This window comes from Diachasma alloeum, unplaced genomic scaffold (assembly GCF_001412515.2).
Source record: "Diachasma alloeum isolate Michigan unplaced genomic scaffold, Dall2.0 Dall_scaffold_00209, whole genome shotgun sequence".
Classification (NCBI taxonomy): domain Eukaryota; kingdom Metazoa; phylum Arthropoda; class Insecta; order Hymenoptera; family Braconidae; genus Diachasma; species Diachasma alloeum.
This window is the reverse complement of record NW_021680374.1, coordinates 1,146,890-1,162,746: the sequence shown is the minus strand read 5'-3', so window position 1 is coordinate 1,162,746 and position 15,857 is coordinate 1,146,890. Positions and strand designations below refer to the sequence as shown.

The following is a 15,857-nucleotide window of genomic DNA, read 5'->3' as shown; positions in this document are numbered from 1 at the left end:
CAGTTGTGGTTGCCACTGTGACCTCGGCATTTCGCGATATCGCGTGAGTTAAAAGAAAACGGGCAGTAATGGTCCCGCATTCGTCCGAGGAGCATTGCGGTTTTATTTTTATTTCTTCGTCAAAGGAATTTTGTAAATAACTCGTGCAACTAAATTTCATCGAAATATCCAGTGAATTCTGTTACCGATTCTACTAGTTCTGGCCGATTCTGTCGAAGAATTCCGCAGCTGCTGCGCGTTTTCAAATGGAGAACGTCTAGCAGAAATTCTCCCATAGAAAAAAATCAATTTTTTATTTCTATACATTTTCTACGGAGACATTTTCTACAGAAATTCCTCGACATGAATTTTCAATTTATTGTCACCCTATTGTTCTTCTCCTCACGTTAAAGAAGTCAAACGAATGAAATTCGAAAAATTAAACCGCGGAATTTCTATAGAAAATATAATAGAATAAGTTGAATAGAAAAACCGAATTTTATTTTTCCCCTCTACAGAATATTTTTTGCTGAACAGTTTTATTTAAAAAAATCCGTAGATAAGCTGTAAAATATTTCAATAGAATCTGCCGAAACTAATAGGAAGTTCAACGTTAAAAAAATTATAAAAACTCAACGGAATTTTCCAGGAAATTTGTTGGATTTTTAAAAAATCTAATTCCGATCTCATTTCATCGTCTTTTGTGTTAAAAATTCAAAGTGTCTGTGTTTAATTCAAAGAATTAAATCTTTTTCGAAGGGAATGGAGTGCTGCAAGCGCCGGCGCAGCTGAAAATCTATTTATAATATTCGGAAGATCATTCACGATGGAATAAAGCGCTGAATCCACCCTGAAGCCATTCTCTATCAGTTTTATCTCTGAAATACTGTGCTCTCAGGGCTGCATTCAAAATTACAAATTTTTACCTGTCTACGAGGCGTTGAGGCACAAGGCTTGCGACACATCTGCTCCCGATCAATAAACATGTGACGCGCTTTGTGTTTTCCCTGGCGTACAGTTGCTAAGACAGTTCAGCAGGACGAAACGAGCCTCGGTAAATAAGGATGAAATAAACTGAGGGAATTATTGGGTGAAGGTGAATATTAATTGATTTTTTGGTTTTCGTGGATCACCAGGGATTTTAGAAATCGAGACATTTCGGATTCGAAGGGAATTCATTGTTTTTTGGTGGTAAAGGGGATGTGGAAGTCATTTTTCTGAGGATTTTGAAGAATAAGTTGCAATAGCTTGAAAAAATAGTAAAATTTGTAATTTATTTCAATTTTTATTTGGGAATAACAATTATATTTCTTATGGGATTCATTTTCGATTTAATAGTTATAGAAATTGATCATGAAAACGGAGCAAATTACAATGTGTATAAATAAAAAAAAATATATCATTTCTTGTTTATTTGGTATTTATAATAAACAGCCGAAATGATGAATAAATAATTAAAAATGTAGCATGAAAACAGCAGCTACAAGGGAATAATTGAATGCAGGAGATGAAGGAATATATGAAAGTCATTCTAATAAGAAATCTAAAGTATAAGCCACAATACGTTGAAAAAAATAATCAAATTTGAAATTCATTTTAATTTTTATTTATAATGAATATTTACATTTTTTGTGGGATTCATTTTCTAATTAGTAATTACAGAAATTGATCATGAAAATAGAGTAAACTACGATGTCTATGAGTAAAAGAGAATATATAATGTCTTGTTTATTTGGTATTTACAATAAACATACTAAATGTTTAAAAAAATAATTAAAAATCTAGGATGAAAACAGCAACTACAAGGCAAATAATTGGCTGCATCGGGAAATGCCTGTCAGGTCTGAGTGTCGATGAGCTCGATGCTCTGACCGACAGCGTCCACAACACCCTGGGTCGTCATCAGGGAAGAAAAATATTCAGGGAGTTCCTTCGCAAAGGAAAACGCCAGGACGACCTCAAATGCTTGGACTTTCACGAGCAATGCTGCAGATACATCGAAAATGATAGGGATTATGTGTGAGTACTAAAAAAAAATCGCAAATCGTTCTTTGCATCCCTAAGGTGAATTCAATTAAAGAATTATGCATTAATATTTAATTGAAAAAACGAAATGTCGATATTTACAAATTATCGAACGAAGAATATATTTTACAATTGAATATTTTTCTTTCTTTTTTAGTCTATCCACACCAAACTCAAACGTGAAAATGCTGATAAACGACGTGAGTGAGGCGTTTGATACTGCTATCGAACTGGAGAGAATTCCCGAAATAGACATGACGATTTTGGACAAATTCAACGAGGCCTTGAACACCCCCCGCAGAGAAGCCCTGCTGCAGGTTCTCGAGGAGACCAAACTGAGACTGGAAGAGCATCTCAACGTATCCCACAAGGATTTCAGGATTTATGTTCGTGAGCCGTGTCCAAGCACGAGATGATTGAAATTAAAATAGAGATTGTTACGAGATTTATGAGTTTAATGAACAGCTAATTGTATTTTTTAATTTATCATACAATTAATTATCACGAGTGGATGAATAAAGGATGAGGTGTCTCGACAATGGAGAAATAACAGACTCACAGGTTTCGTTCTTATTATTTCCAAATAATATAATAACTCCGGAGGATCTGACGAGGGAGAACACAAAGTGAAAAGAGATTATTTGTAACGAATAAATATATGGAAAGATAATTTTAAATGACACTTATTTTCTGCGATTAAGGAGAGAGGGAAAGGCTGGTGACGGTGGGAAAGAAAGGAAAACTTACCATTTATAACAACAAAGAATAAAAAATTGGTTTATGACAGCTGAAATAGGATTCACAAACCCCACAATTGATATCAAAATTTGCAAAGATTACGTCCATTTGCGTATTCCAATTTGTTGTTATACTGTCCGAGGGTAATTTCGATTTCAGCTCATACTGATTGACATGATTAATAAAAAATTGAATATAATAATTGCAAAGAATAATTATATAATAATATAATAATGTCGATCAGTCATAGAATTCATGAATATTAAGAGAATATGACCCTTACATTGATTAAAGTTCACATAACATATCAAAATTGAAAAATGATAAAATAATTGATGATCTAAATTTCCGATTGATGATGAATTCTATAATTCGGTGGCGGTGTTGAGTTTTCCAGAAATATTTCCGAATTTAAGGGAGATAGCGAAATTTTCATAATGACCTTTTTTGTAGAACGAATTGAGAGCTACTAAAAAGGTAATGAGAAAAATTTTGCTATCGCCCTTAGATTTCGAGATATTCATTGAAAACTGGTCAACAGTCAAAATCGACTTGAACCGTTTGACCACTTCGCTACTGAATTGATTGTATAGGACTTTCAATTATCCATTGAGCAAATAATACTGCATATCAACAGGATTTTCCATTAACCAAACAATCGTCAATCTTCCCAACTAAATTATTAATTTCTAAAATAATTCGTAATTAGAAAATTTAATTGAGGATTAATTTACCAGTTAAAAATTGCAAAATACAATGAAACAAGGCGTGACGATTTCGAAGAAATTCAACGGGGCCTCGAATACCCCCTGATCATCTCAACGTATTCCTCCGCAAAAACACAAATTATATTTTTTAACTTCTCGTTCAATTAATTCTCACGAATGGACGAATGAAGGATAAGGTGTCTCGATGAAGAAATAACACAGACTCATATATTTCGTTCTTATTATTTCCAAATAATATAATAATTCCAAATGATAATCATATAATAATATAATAATAAGTAAGTATTAACATTAACGCCTGACAACGTCGAATTATGTTCTAATAGAAGCTATTCCTTGCCCAGACACACGAATGATATGCATGGTTGTTGCTGTTTCTTCCCTTCCACTGTACCTCACGTTCTCATTTATTTCTCCTTCTATTTTTTTTTCATTACGTTAATAACTTAGTTTACTTACACGGGCATATAAATAGAATCTTATCGCTTAATATTTTTTTTCTCATTGTTTTTCCCCCTTTTTCTCTTCATCATAGATATAATTACATATGATATGTTTTTTTTGTAGTCCCAATGATTAATATGCACGATTTTGTGCAAAATGTGGTTACTGCGTCTCGATCTTTTTTTTTATTATAATTTCTCTCGTCTTTTATCTTTCGAATCGAGACACATTTATGGACGGATTTAAACTAGATGCGGTGAGTGGTATTTCCATGGCCGGAATCCCTTCCTTCTCGCAATTCACTTCTCAATTTTAGCTAGAAAATGAGCTTTCATTCTTCGATGAAAAATTGTCAGGAGCCGACTATTGAAATACCAAATGCATCCGGCAGTATTTGACGAAGCCTCAGATTGTCGCAACCTCGTTAACTAATTAGCATCCACGGCACAATAATTACAATTACTTTCAACTAATTTGTTTTACTTCGTCAAACTCCCAAACTCCACTTTAATTTCACCTAATTTAATTTTCCTAATTTATGCCGCAGATACACAAGGAGGAAAATAGTCACTCAAGCCCCGCCACTACTGAGTTTTCCTTATTTATTTATTTTATTAGTTATAAATGTTATTTTTTTTCATTCGCTGAAGCGCTTTCACTTTTTTTGCCATTTTTTTTTGTATTTTTCTCGCGTTTTCTCGAATTTGTTTCTCCTTATTTTCTCTGCTCTGTTTACTTTCGCTTTTTTTATCTCTTTAGTAAATAGTTTATCAGAGTATTACTTCTGACGATCACTACTTCGCAAAGTTATTCTTTAAATATCACAATAACCTCACACAAAAAGCTGTACTATTGTTTATTGTTTAGTTTTATTTAATTTTCCTATCATTTTTTTCTCATTCATGTCTCGTGGCGCTTCCACTCCCGATTACTCTCATTATCAAACGGCCACGGAAAATTATCAAAAAATTAATAATCGATAACTTCGTCGGCATAAACAAATTCGATGTTGCGTCTCTCACAAGTACATTATTGTTACATTTTTAATATATTTTTTTCGTACCTCTCGGATTACAAAACACCCGGAAATTTCCTAGAATGCATTAAAGAAAAGTGTTTATGCTATGCCATTGACAATTGCGTGTTTCGATCGCATTGTGTATATTTTTTTTCCACTAAAGCTCCGCGATTGCTTTTAACGGGGTAAAAATTGCGGCCTCAATACCGCACGGAGCCTATCTCGATCGTCCTGTGCACACGATTGCTCAGGTAATCGCTCGACCTCGCCGGCACGATATTTCCCGGGTATTAACATGTTGCCTTTTTTCTCTTTTATATTAATTGCACATGAGGTTCGTTCAACACTTCCAGGGGCTCCCCGACTTATTATCCACGACGTAAACGTTGTGGAAAAATATTGGTTTCAAAATATCGTTTTGAAAATACATTCGTGGGTGAAGAAATTTAAGAGAAAAACATAGCGAGTTCGCTAGACAAGTCTATCGAAATTTTGTGTATAAAATATTCTAGAGAAAAAGTCGATAGAATTCGGTTTTTCTATGCAATCGAGAGATTTTCTACAGAATTTCATCGGCTCAAATTTTCTGAACAGAAAGGAAAAAACTAGGAAAATCTGAGCCGAGGAAATTCTCTAGAAAATATCGTAACGGAAAGTTGTATAGAAAAATCGAATTCTGTTGAGGTTTTCTATAGAATATTTTCTATTCAACAATTCAAGGGAATTGTCCGGTGAACTCGCTAGGTCTCACTAACTAAAAATGAATAAATTAATAAAAATAAAGAATTGGGAGTGACATTGAGTGCAATTTAGGGGGAAAAATCAGGAAATTTCAGATTTCACTGAAAATTGAATAAAATTCCAAATTTTTAGCAACATTAAGACGAAAATTCCTCAATGCATTTGAGTATTCAGAGAAAACATGAATATTCAGGACCGAATCCCACTGAATTTTTAATTAATTGAAAGGATATTTTTTCCGCAATTCTACTGACTTCCATTAATTTTCAGGGAATAATTGAACTGATGTCATGAAATTCTGAATTTTCCATGACAAAATTGCGGAAAGTGCAGCAAAAAAATTTTCAATAGTTCAATGTTCATCTTTTCAATGATTTCATTGTTTGTGCGACGGAATTTTTACGCGGGTAAAGTTGGCAGCTCGAGGCGAAGCCGAGGACTGCCAATGCCACGAGCTGAAAAATCCCCGTCGCACATGCGTCGAACTACATTTTTTGTCAGTGATATTTCGTTCAGCGAGTGGTCGGACTGTGCCTTCCCTTTCTTGCAAGTAAAGGGACTTCACCTGTAACTTTCACAAGAAAATGCACTTTTCTGCACGAGGTGAACGCAAGAGCAATGCCAAAAAAGTTTAATTTCGCCAAAGCATGACTAATTTTCCGGAATTTATCCCCAATCATTAAAAATTCGCGCTTGTAAAATTAAATTCCGTAGCATCTTCCCTAATTTTCCGAACTGCGTCACTGACTTTCAGAGACCCATCCCCAATTTTCAAGAATCTGTCATCAAACTTCAGTGATAAAAATTACTGATAATCGAGGATGATAAGTCGGCCCCTACCAGCTCCTCGGGAATTAATTACCCGCCATAAGTACAAATTCGAGCCTCTAATTACCCATGAGTCGACACATCCTTCCGATAATTACACCAATGATTTTCCTTTTCCCCGAGTACATTCCTCATACAATCTCTCCGCTGTTTCTCTCCGATAATCAATCCCCACGAGGACATCCATGGATCCGTGGATAATGCACCTCAACGTCCGTGAATACAAAAATGTCGATTATTTATTCTCCTCAAATCGGTCCCTCCCAGTCGATTCAACGTCATTTTTTCCGTTGCGAGGATTTTCATCGTCACACGTAATAAACGTGGATGAATATCCCGTCGAGTCATCATCAGAGATGTTTTATTAAATTTAATAATCATTTCACCGGACACGTTATTTAAAACTGCATCGTAATTGTTAATGCACCATTTCCCAACGAAATGAAAAAAATGGCAAAAAAATGTTGTAAAATTAAATAATTAGGTGGTTTAGTCTTTGGATGGACACAACAGTAAGTTACATCAATAAATCTTTGGTGATAACAGTATTACAGAGGAAAAAAACTCGAAATTGAGTGATTGCAAATAGAAGTTTTGTAAATACCTAAATACTCTTTAATATCTTTTAGATTGACGAAACATCTTGACAATACATAAACGTTTACCGCTATAAGCTCTTTTGTATATATTCATTTTGTTTTGTCTATGAATTTCTTTTCATTCGGCTTTGTTTTTTGTCTTCACTAAAATTCATCTCACAGAAATCCGCGCTGCGCGCAACAACAGTGAAAAAGCGAGATTTCAACTTCTCGCTCGGCCGGTTCAAGATGGCTTTAAGGTCTTTGCCCTTTTGTACACACTCGTCTATGTTACTGTTTCACCATTACAGCGACAATGCGAGTGGAACACATAAAAACCGAGAAATCTCTCTCTTTCTCTCGTTCTTCTTCACTTCTCAGGACATTATTTTTTAGGCGAGGGGAGAGTCCTGGGGGCTTTCGAGGTCACGGGCTTTTGAATTTTTGAATTTTCGGAATTTTTATTCACTCATGCATGCAGGAAGTGGTGAGAAATAGTTCTCGGTTGCCTGTTCCAGTTTGGAGAATGAAATTTCAGGGTTTAGAGGAGATTTTACGGGCTTTTGAAGGTTTTTGTCAGTCTGAAGGATAAAAATGATAGATTAGTCGGTGGAATTGAAAAAATGCAGCTGTATTTTTTAAAATGCACTAAAAATGTGAATGGAATAACACATGAAAAGTTCTGGATAAGAAACTCACGAGTGTGACTTGAATAGAATTATTTTTTGGTTCGCGGGAGAGGCCTGGGAGTTTTCGAGGTCGTAGACTTTTTCAGTTTGAATTTTCGTATTTTTAGTTATTCTGGGCAGACAGAAAGGGATGAGAAATAGCTCTCTGGTGTCTGTTTTACTTTGAAGAATGAAATTTCATATTTTAAAGATTTCACAGGTTTCTGAAGATTTTTTCTGATTCTAGCAGATAAAAATAATAGATCGTTTGATCGAAAACCAATGGAATTAAAAAAAAAAATAGATGTTTATGTTTTTGGAGATGAAAAAAATTTTTTCGATGCTTGAAAATTCGACAGAATTATTTTCCAGTTGAAGCGAGAGTTCTAAAAATTTTCATATTTCCATATTTTTTTCATAATTTCTATAATTTGCATATTTTCACACATTCAATTTCATCTCCCAAATAGGTTCCACAGATTTTTAAAAAAAATTTCAGGCTATAAATCATCAAAGCAATAGATTATTTCATGGAAGAATTGACCAACATACGAAGATTCCACCTTAGAACACCGAAAAGTCTCTCCTCAACAAAACTATTTTTGATTTAACGGAAGAGTTCTAAAAATTTTCATATTTTCATGCACTCTAAATATGCAGAAAATGATAAAAAAACAGTTTCTTCTGGCCTGTCAGGCTCCAAAAAACCGATTTTCCTGTCCCAAAAAGGTTCCCCAAATTCTTCAAGATTTTTTCAGACTATAAAACCCCTCAAAATCACAGATCATTCCATCATAATCATTGAAATCTCACAAATACAGCTGAATAGAATGAAAAACATTTTCCATAATTCACTAAAACCCCGAATGCCCGGACACAAATATTTCCACCTTCAACCCCCAAAAGTCTCCCCTCAATAGAATTAATTATCTCTCGTCATTCCAACTGCGAAAGGGGATCGCAACGCTCAGAGTAAACAATTAAGCTAGCGATAAAAAATATCAGATTGACATGTACCACCGGCATTGCTCCTCACCCTCACAATATCAAATTGCAAATAATAAAATCGTTCGATCCCTATATTCCACGACAACCCCACTATAATCAGCTATTTGTACGCATTACGACGGTTTCACTGGTTGATTCGGTTGGTTTTTTCTCATGCTCTCGGAAATAGACCGCAAATCATTGCATCCACCATGGTAATTTTCATTAATTCGTAAAGGGTATGCTAATTAATTTTTTTTTTCATCTACATTATTGAATTCTTATACGCGAAAATGCTCACACTATTTTACGTTTACGTTTAGTAATAATTAATTAATCAATATGTAATATACTGTATGTATAGCGTTTTACTATCTAGTGATATGAATTAGTTTCACTTGTAAAGCACTTTTTAAGTCCAACCTATGATTTTTTTTCCCTCTTGTCCATTCGTTTCCCTATAATCGATCGAATGATTTCAGTTCTTCTCTTACTTAATACAATTTTTCTAATTCTCTCGATGAGAAAATTAATTTTACTGAAATACAATACATGTAGTCACGATCTAAAATCCTCCGTTATAATGTTATTAATTTGACAGCTAAAACTAAAAATCAACAGAATAATTGTACATTATTTCAGCCCTAGACTAATCGCTAATTGATTCGGAATAATGGGGGAATTATTTCAGGTGGGAGTGATTTTCTCTGCTAGGATATTCTTCATTCAGCGAAATAACAGGATAAATCAGGGGGGCGGAGGTTGTGGAATGTAAAATAGTGGTGAAAACACTGAGAAGTAAATAACAAAAACGAAGAAAGCTGGCAAATTAGAGCGAGTTTGTCGCGGCGTGAAATTAAAGGTAAGCACAAGTAGTTTTTACACCGGAAAGATTCTTCAACTCTTGAGGACAACTATAAATCCTCGGGAACGCGACGTTCCGACTCGAGCCGTTTTGCTTTTTCAAAATATATCGTAATATCGCGTATGAAAAATTACATCGTCGAATTATTCTCTCAGTTTTTTTACCCCTTAGCGGTTTTTTCTTCTCTCTTTTTTTGTATATTTCACAAATATTGGTTTAAGGCCCCACGCATTTTACTTTACTTTCAATCGTTTCACACTTTCTCCAGTTTTTTTCTGTTGCCCCTCAAGAATTTTTATGATTGAGAAATTCTTGGTGAGATTCATTGTGTCTTTATTCTGTCACGAGGTGAAAATGTCTAATTGCCGTAACGGTTCATTCTCTCTCGGTCCCTGACGCAGAGGGAAAATAGTAATTCTTGAATTAGAGGGCTGGATTTTTGTAATTTCAGGGGATATTCAAGAAATAAATGGATTTTGCAGTGAGAATAAAGTAAATAGGTGAAAATGTATGCGGAAATTTCATGCGGATTTTCTAATAGGGGAGGGATATTGGCCGTTAGCCAAGAACTATTATTTATAGAGGGAATAAATTGATTAATGACTGTCAGAATTTTTTTTAGTGAGGATAAAATTGTACTTGAAATTTCTTATTTTCAAATTAATTGTGAAAATTAAATATAACATTTAATTGAATTTTTCATAAATTTCAATAGTTTTCCTTCTCTTATGGATTTGAAAATTGCAATTTCAGTTCAATTTTGCAATTTTCCGGAAATAAATGAATTTTCCAGTAAAAATTAATAAAATGTTCACTCAATAAAATGACGATTTTTTTTTAATAAGGATTCAATTTTGAGAATAAAATTGTTCTTGAAATGACGTTTTTTTGAAATGACGATAAAATTTTGAGGATAAAATCATTCTTGAAATTTTTTATTCTCAAACTAATATTGAAAATTGAATAAATCATTCAAATGAATTTTCACAAATCTCAACAATTCGCTATTTCAGCAGATATTAAAAAAAATGAATTTATCAGAAAAAATAAATAAACTAAATAAAAACGCATAGAAAAATCTCATGCGAATTTTCCAACAGCGCAGGATATTATCCTTTACTCAAGAACTACTATTCACCCTCTGCATAAATCAATCCATGATTGAAAGATGCGATTCACGAGGTGACAGTTGCGCAACGCCCTTCGAAAAACTCTTCGCAATAACACCGAGCTCTCTCTCTCTCTCTCTCTCTCTCTCATCACCTGAAAAACCGAAAAAAACCCGATTTCGAGGGGAATTTACACCTGTCTAAATAGCATATAAAACCTCGAAGAATCAAAAAATTACAATCTTTACGAGTACATACGTATAATAATTGATATGTTTTTCCTTAAACCTTTTCCTCACATTATTTTAGAGTTTATGGACTTGATATGTATCATTATCACGGAATGAATAGCATCTACTACCGCTAATGAATCCAACAATTTCATCGATACTGAATAATTAAAATACCTCCACAAGAAACGTGCAATTTTCGACTCTATTGTTATTTTTAACGCAAAGTAACGGATAATTTCATTGGAAATAACCTGAAGAGGACGGTATTTAGCACGCGAATATTCCAACAGAACGACTCTCGGATAACTTGGTCCAGAAATGTAGAAAAATAAAGAATTGAGTTTTTAGTCCATCAGGAAAAATTTGAGTCACTTTATCATCGAATAAACCCACTCGTTCCTCCAATCATCGATATCCCGTAATAACACAAGTACAATATATACCTTGAGAATTGTTTTTTTTTTCACTATAATAATGTGGTCGGCGCGTGTGTCTGCACGAGAATAGCGCTATAAACTATCATTTATTCCTCATTAATGTTAAAACCGCTGATGTCGATGAATCACGATGTCTGAACTTTAAAACCCTCTACTTACTCTACCATTACCATTTAAGTATTATTTTCATCTACCCCCTTGTAATCCCCCCGCTTACTCATTAAATTCTCTCGTATTTGTCCTACTCTTAAGTATTCCATTCCCTAAATAAAATTAAAAAAACTTAGAATTCTCACTCACTCCAATTGTTCCACCGAGACTGTCTTTCGTACACAAAAAATTTCTCGTTATAGTTTTCGTGGCTATGTGTTCACTTATTTATAAATGCCCAATGAACTAGTGGCGGACATTCGTCACGAGGGCTTGGTGATTTATCGTTTGACCCTCTGGAGAACGAAGCGGATTTTTACGCGCCCAGTAAAGAAGGAAAAGATACAACACAGAATATTGGATGGGGAGGGGGTAATCACGAGTGAATTTTGGACAGGTGGCGTTGAAGTGCCATGAAATGCCAGAAATTTCGTGGAGAAATTGAATGGAGACGATGGCTTGAAAAATTTGTTCATTTTACTGAAACCAGATTACGTGAATTGAAAATTATCCGAAGAGAGTAACAAGTCTTAATTGATGTTTAAAAATACGAGGTGGAGGCGCCGCCATCTTGAAAGCCTCTTGCAGAAGAGGGAAGGGGTGTCCAAAATGGCGGCGCCCACAGTTGTCACCACCTCGCAACTTTGAACATCTCTTAGAATTATTTGTTCCCTTCGAATCGCTTTCAATTCGTTACCTCTAGCTCCTAGAGAATGAACAATTTTTTCAAGCTATTCTTTAGGTTTTCTCAACTTTTTGTTTTTCCGACATTTCAGATTTTTTTTGGCCTGAGTATGTGAAGTCTTTCAAAGTGTCTTTGAAATTCTTCAAAATCTCTTGAAATTCCGAAAAATCTGGAAGATGGCTTGAAAAATTTGTTCCTTTTATTGAAACTAGATGACATGAGTTAAAAATTATCCGAAGAGAATAAAAACTCTTAATGAATGTTTAAAAATGCGAGGTGGAGGCGCCGCCATCTTGAAAGCCCCCTGCAGAAGAGGGAAGGGGTATCCAAAATGGCGGCGCCCACACTTGTCACCACCTCCCAACTTCAAACACCTCTTAGAATTATTTGTTCCTTTCAGATCACTTTCAACTCGTTCTCTTCAATTCCTAGAGAATGAACAAATTCTCAAAGTTATCCTTCATATTTTTCCATTCTCTTTCGGCTGACAATTCATGGCGCAAAATTCTTTCCACATTTCAGTAATTTTTTCTCCTCTGAAAGTACATGAAATATAAATCCATAAATCCTTTGAAATCTTCTGAAACTAAAAAAAATATTTCAGGATCTTAAAATTTGACATTAAACTTCTTTCGTGATTAGTTCCTCGTATTAATGTTTTGTGACAGAAAATACCTTGGGAGAGGGGGGAGGGGGGGGGGGGATTCATTCGAAATGAAAAATAGGATTTTCCAAAGTAAATTGATGGGATTTATCTCTCAGCTGGAGAATGAAGAGTTTGTAAAAATTGGGTCGGGGGATTTATCCGGTCTCTGTGACGGTATTTGACAGTTACACGGGACGTGACTTACGGTACAGTTAGCATGACTCGACCAACGGGAAGGCACTTGGGCAAATTACGTGCCGAGTTGGCCGTCATTCTAGTACACGGGGCACACCTCTCCTACTCGCTCCCTTATTACAAATACACTGAAAGTAATAAGTTACAATTTTCACTTTTCTCCAACTCTGCAACACACTCCACACGTTCTGTTATTTTTTTGTATTTTCCGTTGTTTTCACCCATCAAATTTTTTGAATTTCAATATTTCCAACCCTCGATACACCCCATAAATCGCCTTAAACCTATGATATGTTCACATTCGTTTAATAATGTTATTACAATGCTTTTACTCTCATTCATTGCCTAAGGACAATTAATTTCACTTGTTACTCTTTTTTTTCTCTTTAATTTCATCTCTCACTCGATTAACTTTTCTCTCTTCTCTATAGATTATTTTGTTCACTCAAAAAATCTTGCTCTCATTTTACCTCCCATCACTAGTTTAATTTAATTCTTTTTTTTTAACAAGTTAAATCACGATATTAAAACGTGATAGTGATGATTAAAAACATAAATACACGTTTCTTAGGGCACCTTTGGTATTAAGCTTGATGTTCGTGTATGCAATTTAAATTTACGATGATTCATTGGTTGTTTACATTCCCGAGCAAATTCATTGCTCGTTGAATATTGAATTTTGCTTGTTAATCATACACGTACGATTATCCCAATTGCTTCAATTGCACAGGGAACAGAAAAATTGTGATTAGATGTTTCGGGCGTCAACGACTGTTTAAAAACATTTTTTTTTGGTTTACTTTCGTTTTATGTACATCCGGGAGACAGCGGTGAGCGTTGACGGATTTATATAAAGCAGATAAGTCTTCCCCCCACCCTCGTCGTTAATTTTAAAATGCAGAGAAAATTGATCTTCAACTGAGAATGAAAATTCCCAAGAAATTTTCCCGAATTACTCGAGAGTTAAATTCATCAAGGCGAATAATAGTACTGCTGTCACATTATCCTGTTAAAATCATCGCGACTGCCATCAGTAATTGAATAAATAAGACAAATAAAGCCAACATCCATTGAAATTCAACATTAATCACTGGAAATAGTGGTGCGACAATAGTCGCACCTTTCCTAAGGCTAGAAAAAGAAAGTTCAACAATTGTTTTCACCTATTAATCGCGCTTTGTAAATACTTTCAATAATTTTCATATCAACGTAAATTTTTCCTAATGAAATTCAGGGGAGAATCCTCCCAGAGGTGCTGAATTTTTTTCCTAGTGTAATTTTACTCAGATTTTCACCGAAACCAGCGCCGCACAGTGCTCTTGCAGAATGCCTGCTTCCGTCTCGTCCTCTTCTCCCGTACGTTTACTCTAATCTTGTTGAAATGGAAAAAGAAGGTCTATGAAATGTTGAATTTTGCCGGAACTCCGAGCGGACAATTGTGAATTGCACATTTGTATTTGCTGGCTGATCGAGGAGTCACGTCTTCCTGACGGCATCGTTTTCACATGCCATTTATGTCGATCTTAAGGTTGCCCGTTTTTTTCTCCCTTTGATCCCTGAAAATTAAGGACAGACTGTTAATTTTTTGTGAGGGCGGGACGCTCGGAGAAAAGCACATTCAATGTTATTCGTGTTCTTCGCTGTATTCCATCAATTCACGCGCGAAAAAATTTAATAGAAAAACCTATCGAATTCGTTAGAAAATTCTATTGAATTTCTATCAAACTTTCTATTAGTTTTTTGCTGATTCTATTGACGTGTTCAATAGAATACATTCAATAGAAAAGTCAACAGAATTCGATTGTTCTACATAACTTATTCTTTTTATATATTTTCTATAGAATCTGCTCTGCTCAAATTTTCCAAGTTTTTTCATTCTGTTTTTCTTTTCTTCTCATCAAGAAAATCAAACGAAAAAACTTGGAACATTTGAGCCGAGGAAATTCTATAGAAAATATCTCAATAGAATAAGTTATATAGAAAAATTGAATTCTGTTGACTTTTTCTACTGAATATTTTTTATTGAACATTTCAATAGAATCGGCCAAAAACTAGTAGAACAGTTCAATAGAATTTTCTAACGAATTCAATAGGTTTTTCTATTAACTTTTTTCGTCCGTGTTTTCATTTTCCAAACGAAGGAAATCGCCCAGGCATTTGTACTTGCAGTTGATTCGTCGGGTGGGCCCGAAAAACCGTTTATTTGCAGCGAACGGGCTTCATTCCATCCAAATAAAATTGCTATCACGTGTGGTGTGTACACTGTTAGAAATTTTCGGCGGACATTGTTGGCACGTTTCTTGGAAATTCTAGGTGACGTTGTTGCACTGAAATTTCGAGCAATTTTGGAAATGAAATTGAAGATTTTAGGGGGAAGTCAATGAGAATTGCTTTATTTATTTTAATTTATATTAATTTATTTTATTTTATTAATTGGATTTAAATTGTTTATTTCAAAATAATTGAAATGAATAGAACAATTGTTTTCATGGAATCGCACAGAAATCAGGAAAATTCAGGTGAATATACTCTTCAATTTTTTAATTAATTGGAAAATCAACGTAATTTGGTGCTCAATATTCATTTTTTGATTGAAAATTGAAATGATTTGAAGAATTCTGGTTTTTCTGGTGCTCAAAAAATTGTGATTTCATTACATTTTCAGTGAAATTTGGAATTTTGGAAATCCTGATTTTTTTGAAACTGTCAATTTTAGTTCAATTATTTCCATACAATTAATATGAATCCGAAAAATTCATTTTTGAATGTTCAACAACAGAATATTCATGTTGTTATTGAAAAC

At 34.4% G+C, this 15,857-nt stretch overlaps 2 protein-coding genes across 5 annotated transcripts in view; one reads left to right on the top strand and one right to left on the bottom strand.

The window, feature by feature from the left end:
- The first annotated feature begins 25 nt into the window (after positions 1-25).
- On the top strand, positions 26-2,558 carry LOC107036418. Of its 4 annotated transcripts, none has more exons than XM_015254368.2 (4): positions 26-43; positions 739-1,075; positions 1,765-1,998; positions 2,162-2,558. In XM_015254368.2, exons 3-4 carry the CDS (start codon positions 1,766-1,768, stop codon positions 2,418-2,420), a joined length of 492 nt encoding a protein of 163 aa, XP_015109854.1. In that variant the 5' UTR covers positions 26-43; positions 739-1,075; position 1,765; the 3' UTR covers positions 2,421-2,558. The 4 variants fall into 4 exon arrangements, with proteins under 4 accessions (XP_015109854.1, XP_015109853.1, XP_015109851.1 ...); XM_015254367.1 differs by lacking the exon at positions 26-43 and adding an exon at positions 75-132; XM_015254365.1 differs by lacking the exon at positions 26-43 and adding an exon at positions 81-171.
- Positions 2,559-12,102: 9,544 nt separating this feature from the next.
- LOC107036509 (protein couch potato) overlaps positions 12,103-15,857 on the bottom strand; it is a 58,026-nt gene continuing 54,271 nt past the window's right edge. The window contains exon 9 of the mRNA XM_015254527.1: positions 12,103-14,610. Within this exon, the coding sequence (XP_015110013.1) occupies positions 14,578-14,610 (33 nt within the window). The 3' untranslated portion in view covers positions 12,103-14,577. The remainder of the gene's footprint in view (positions 14,611-15,857) is intronic.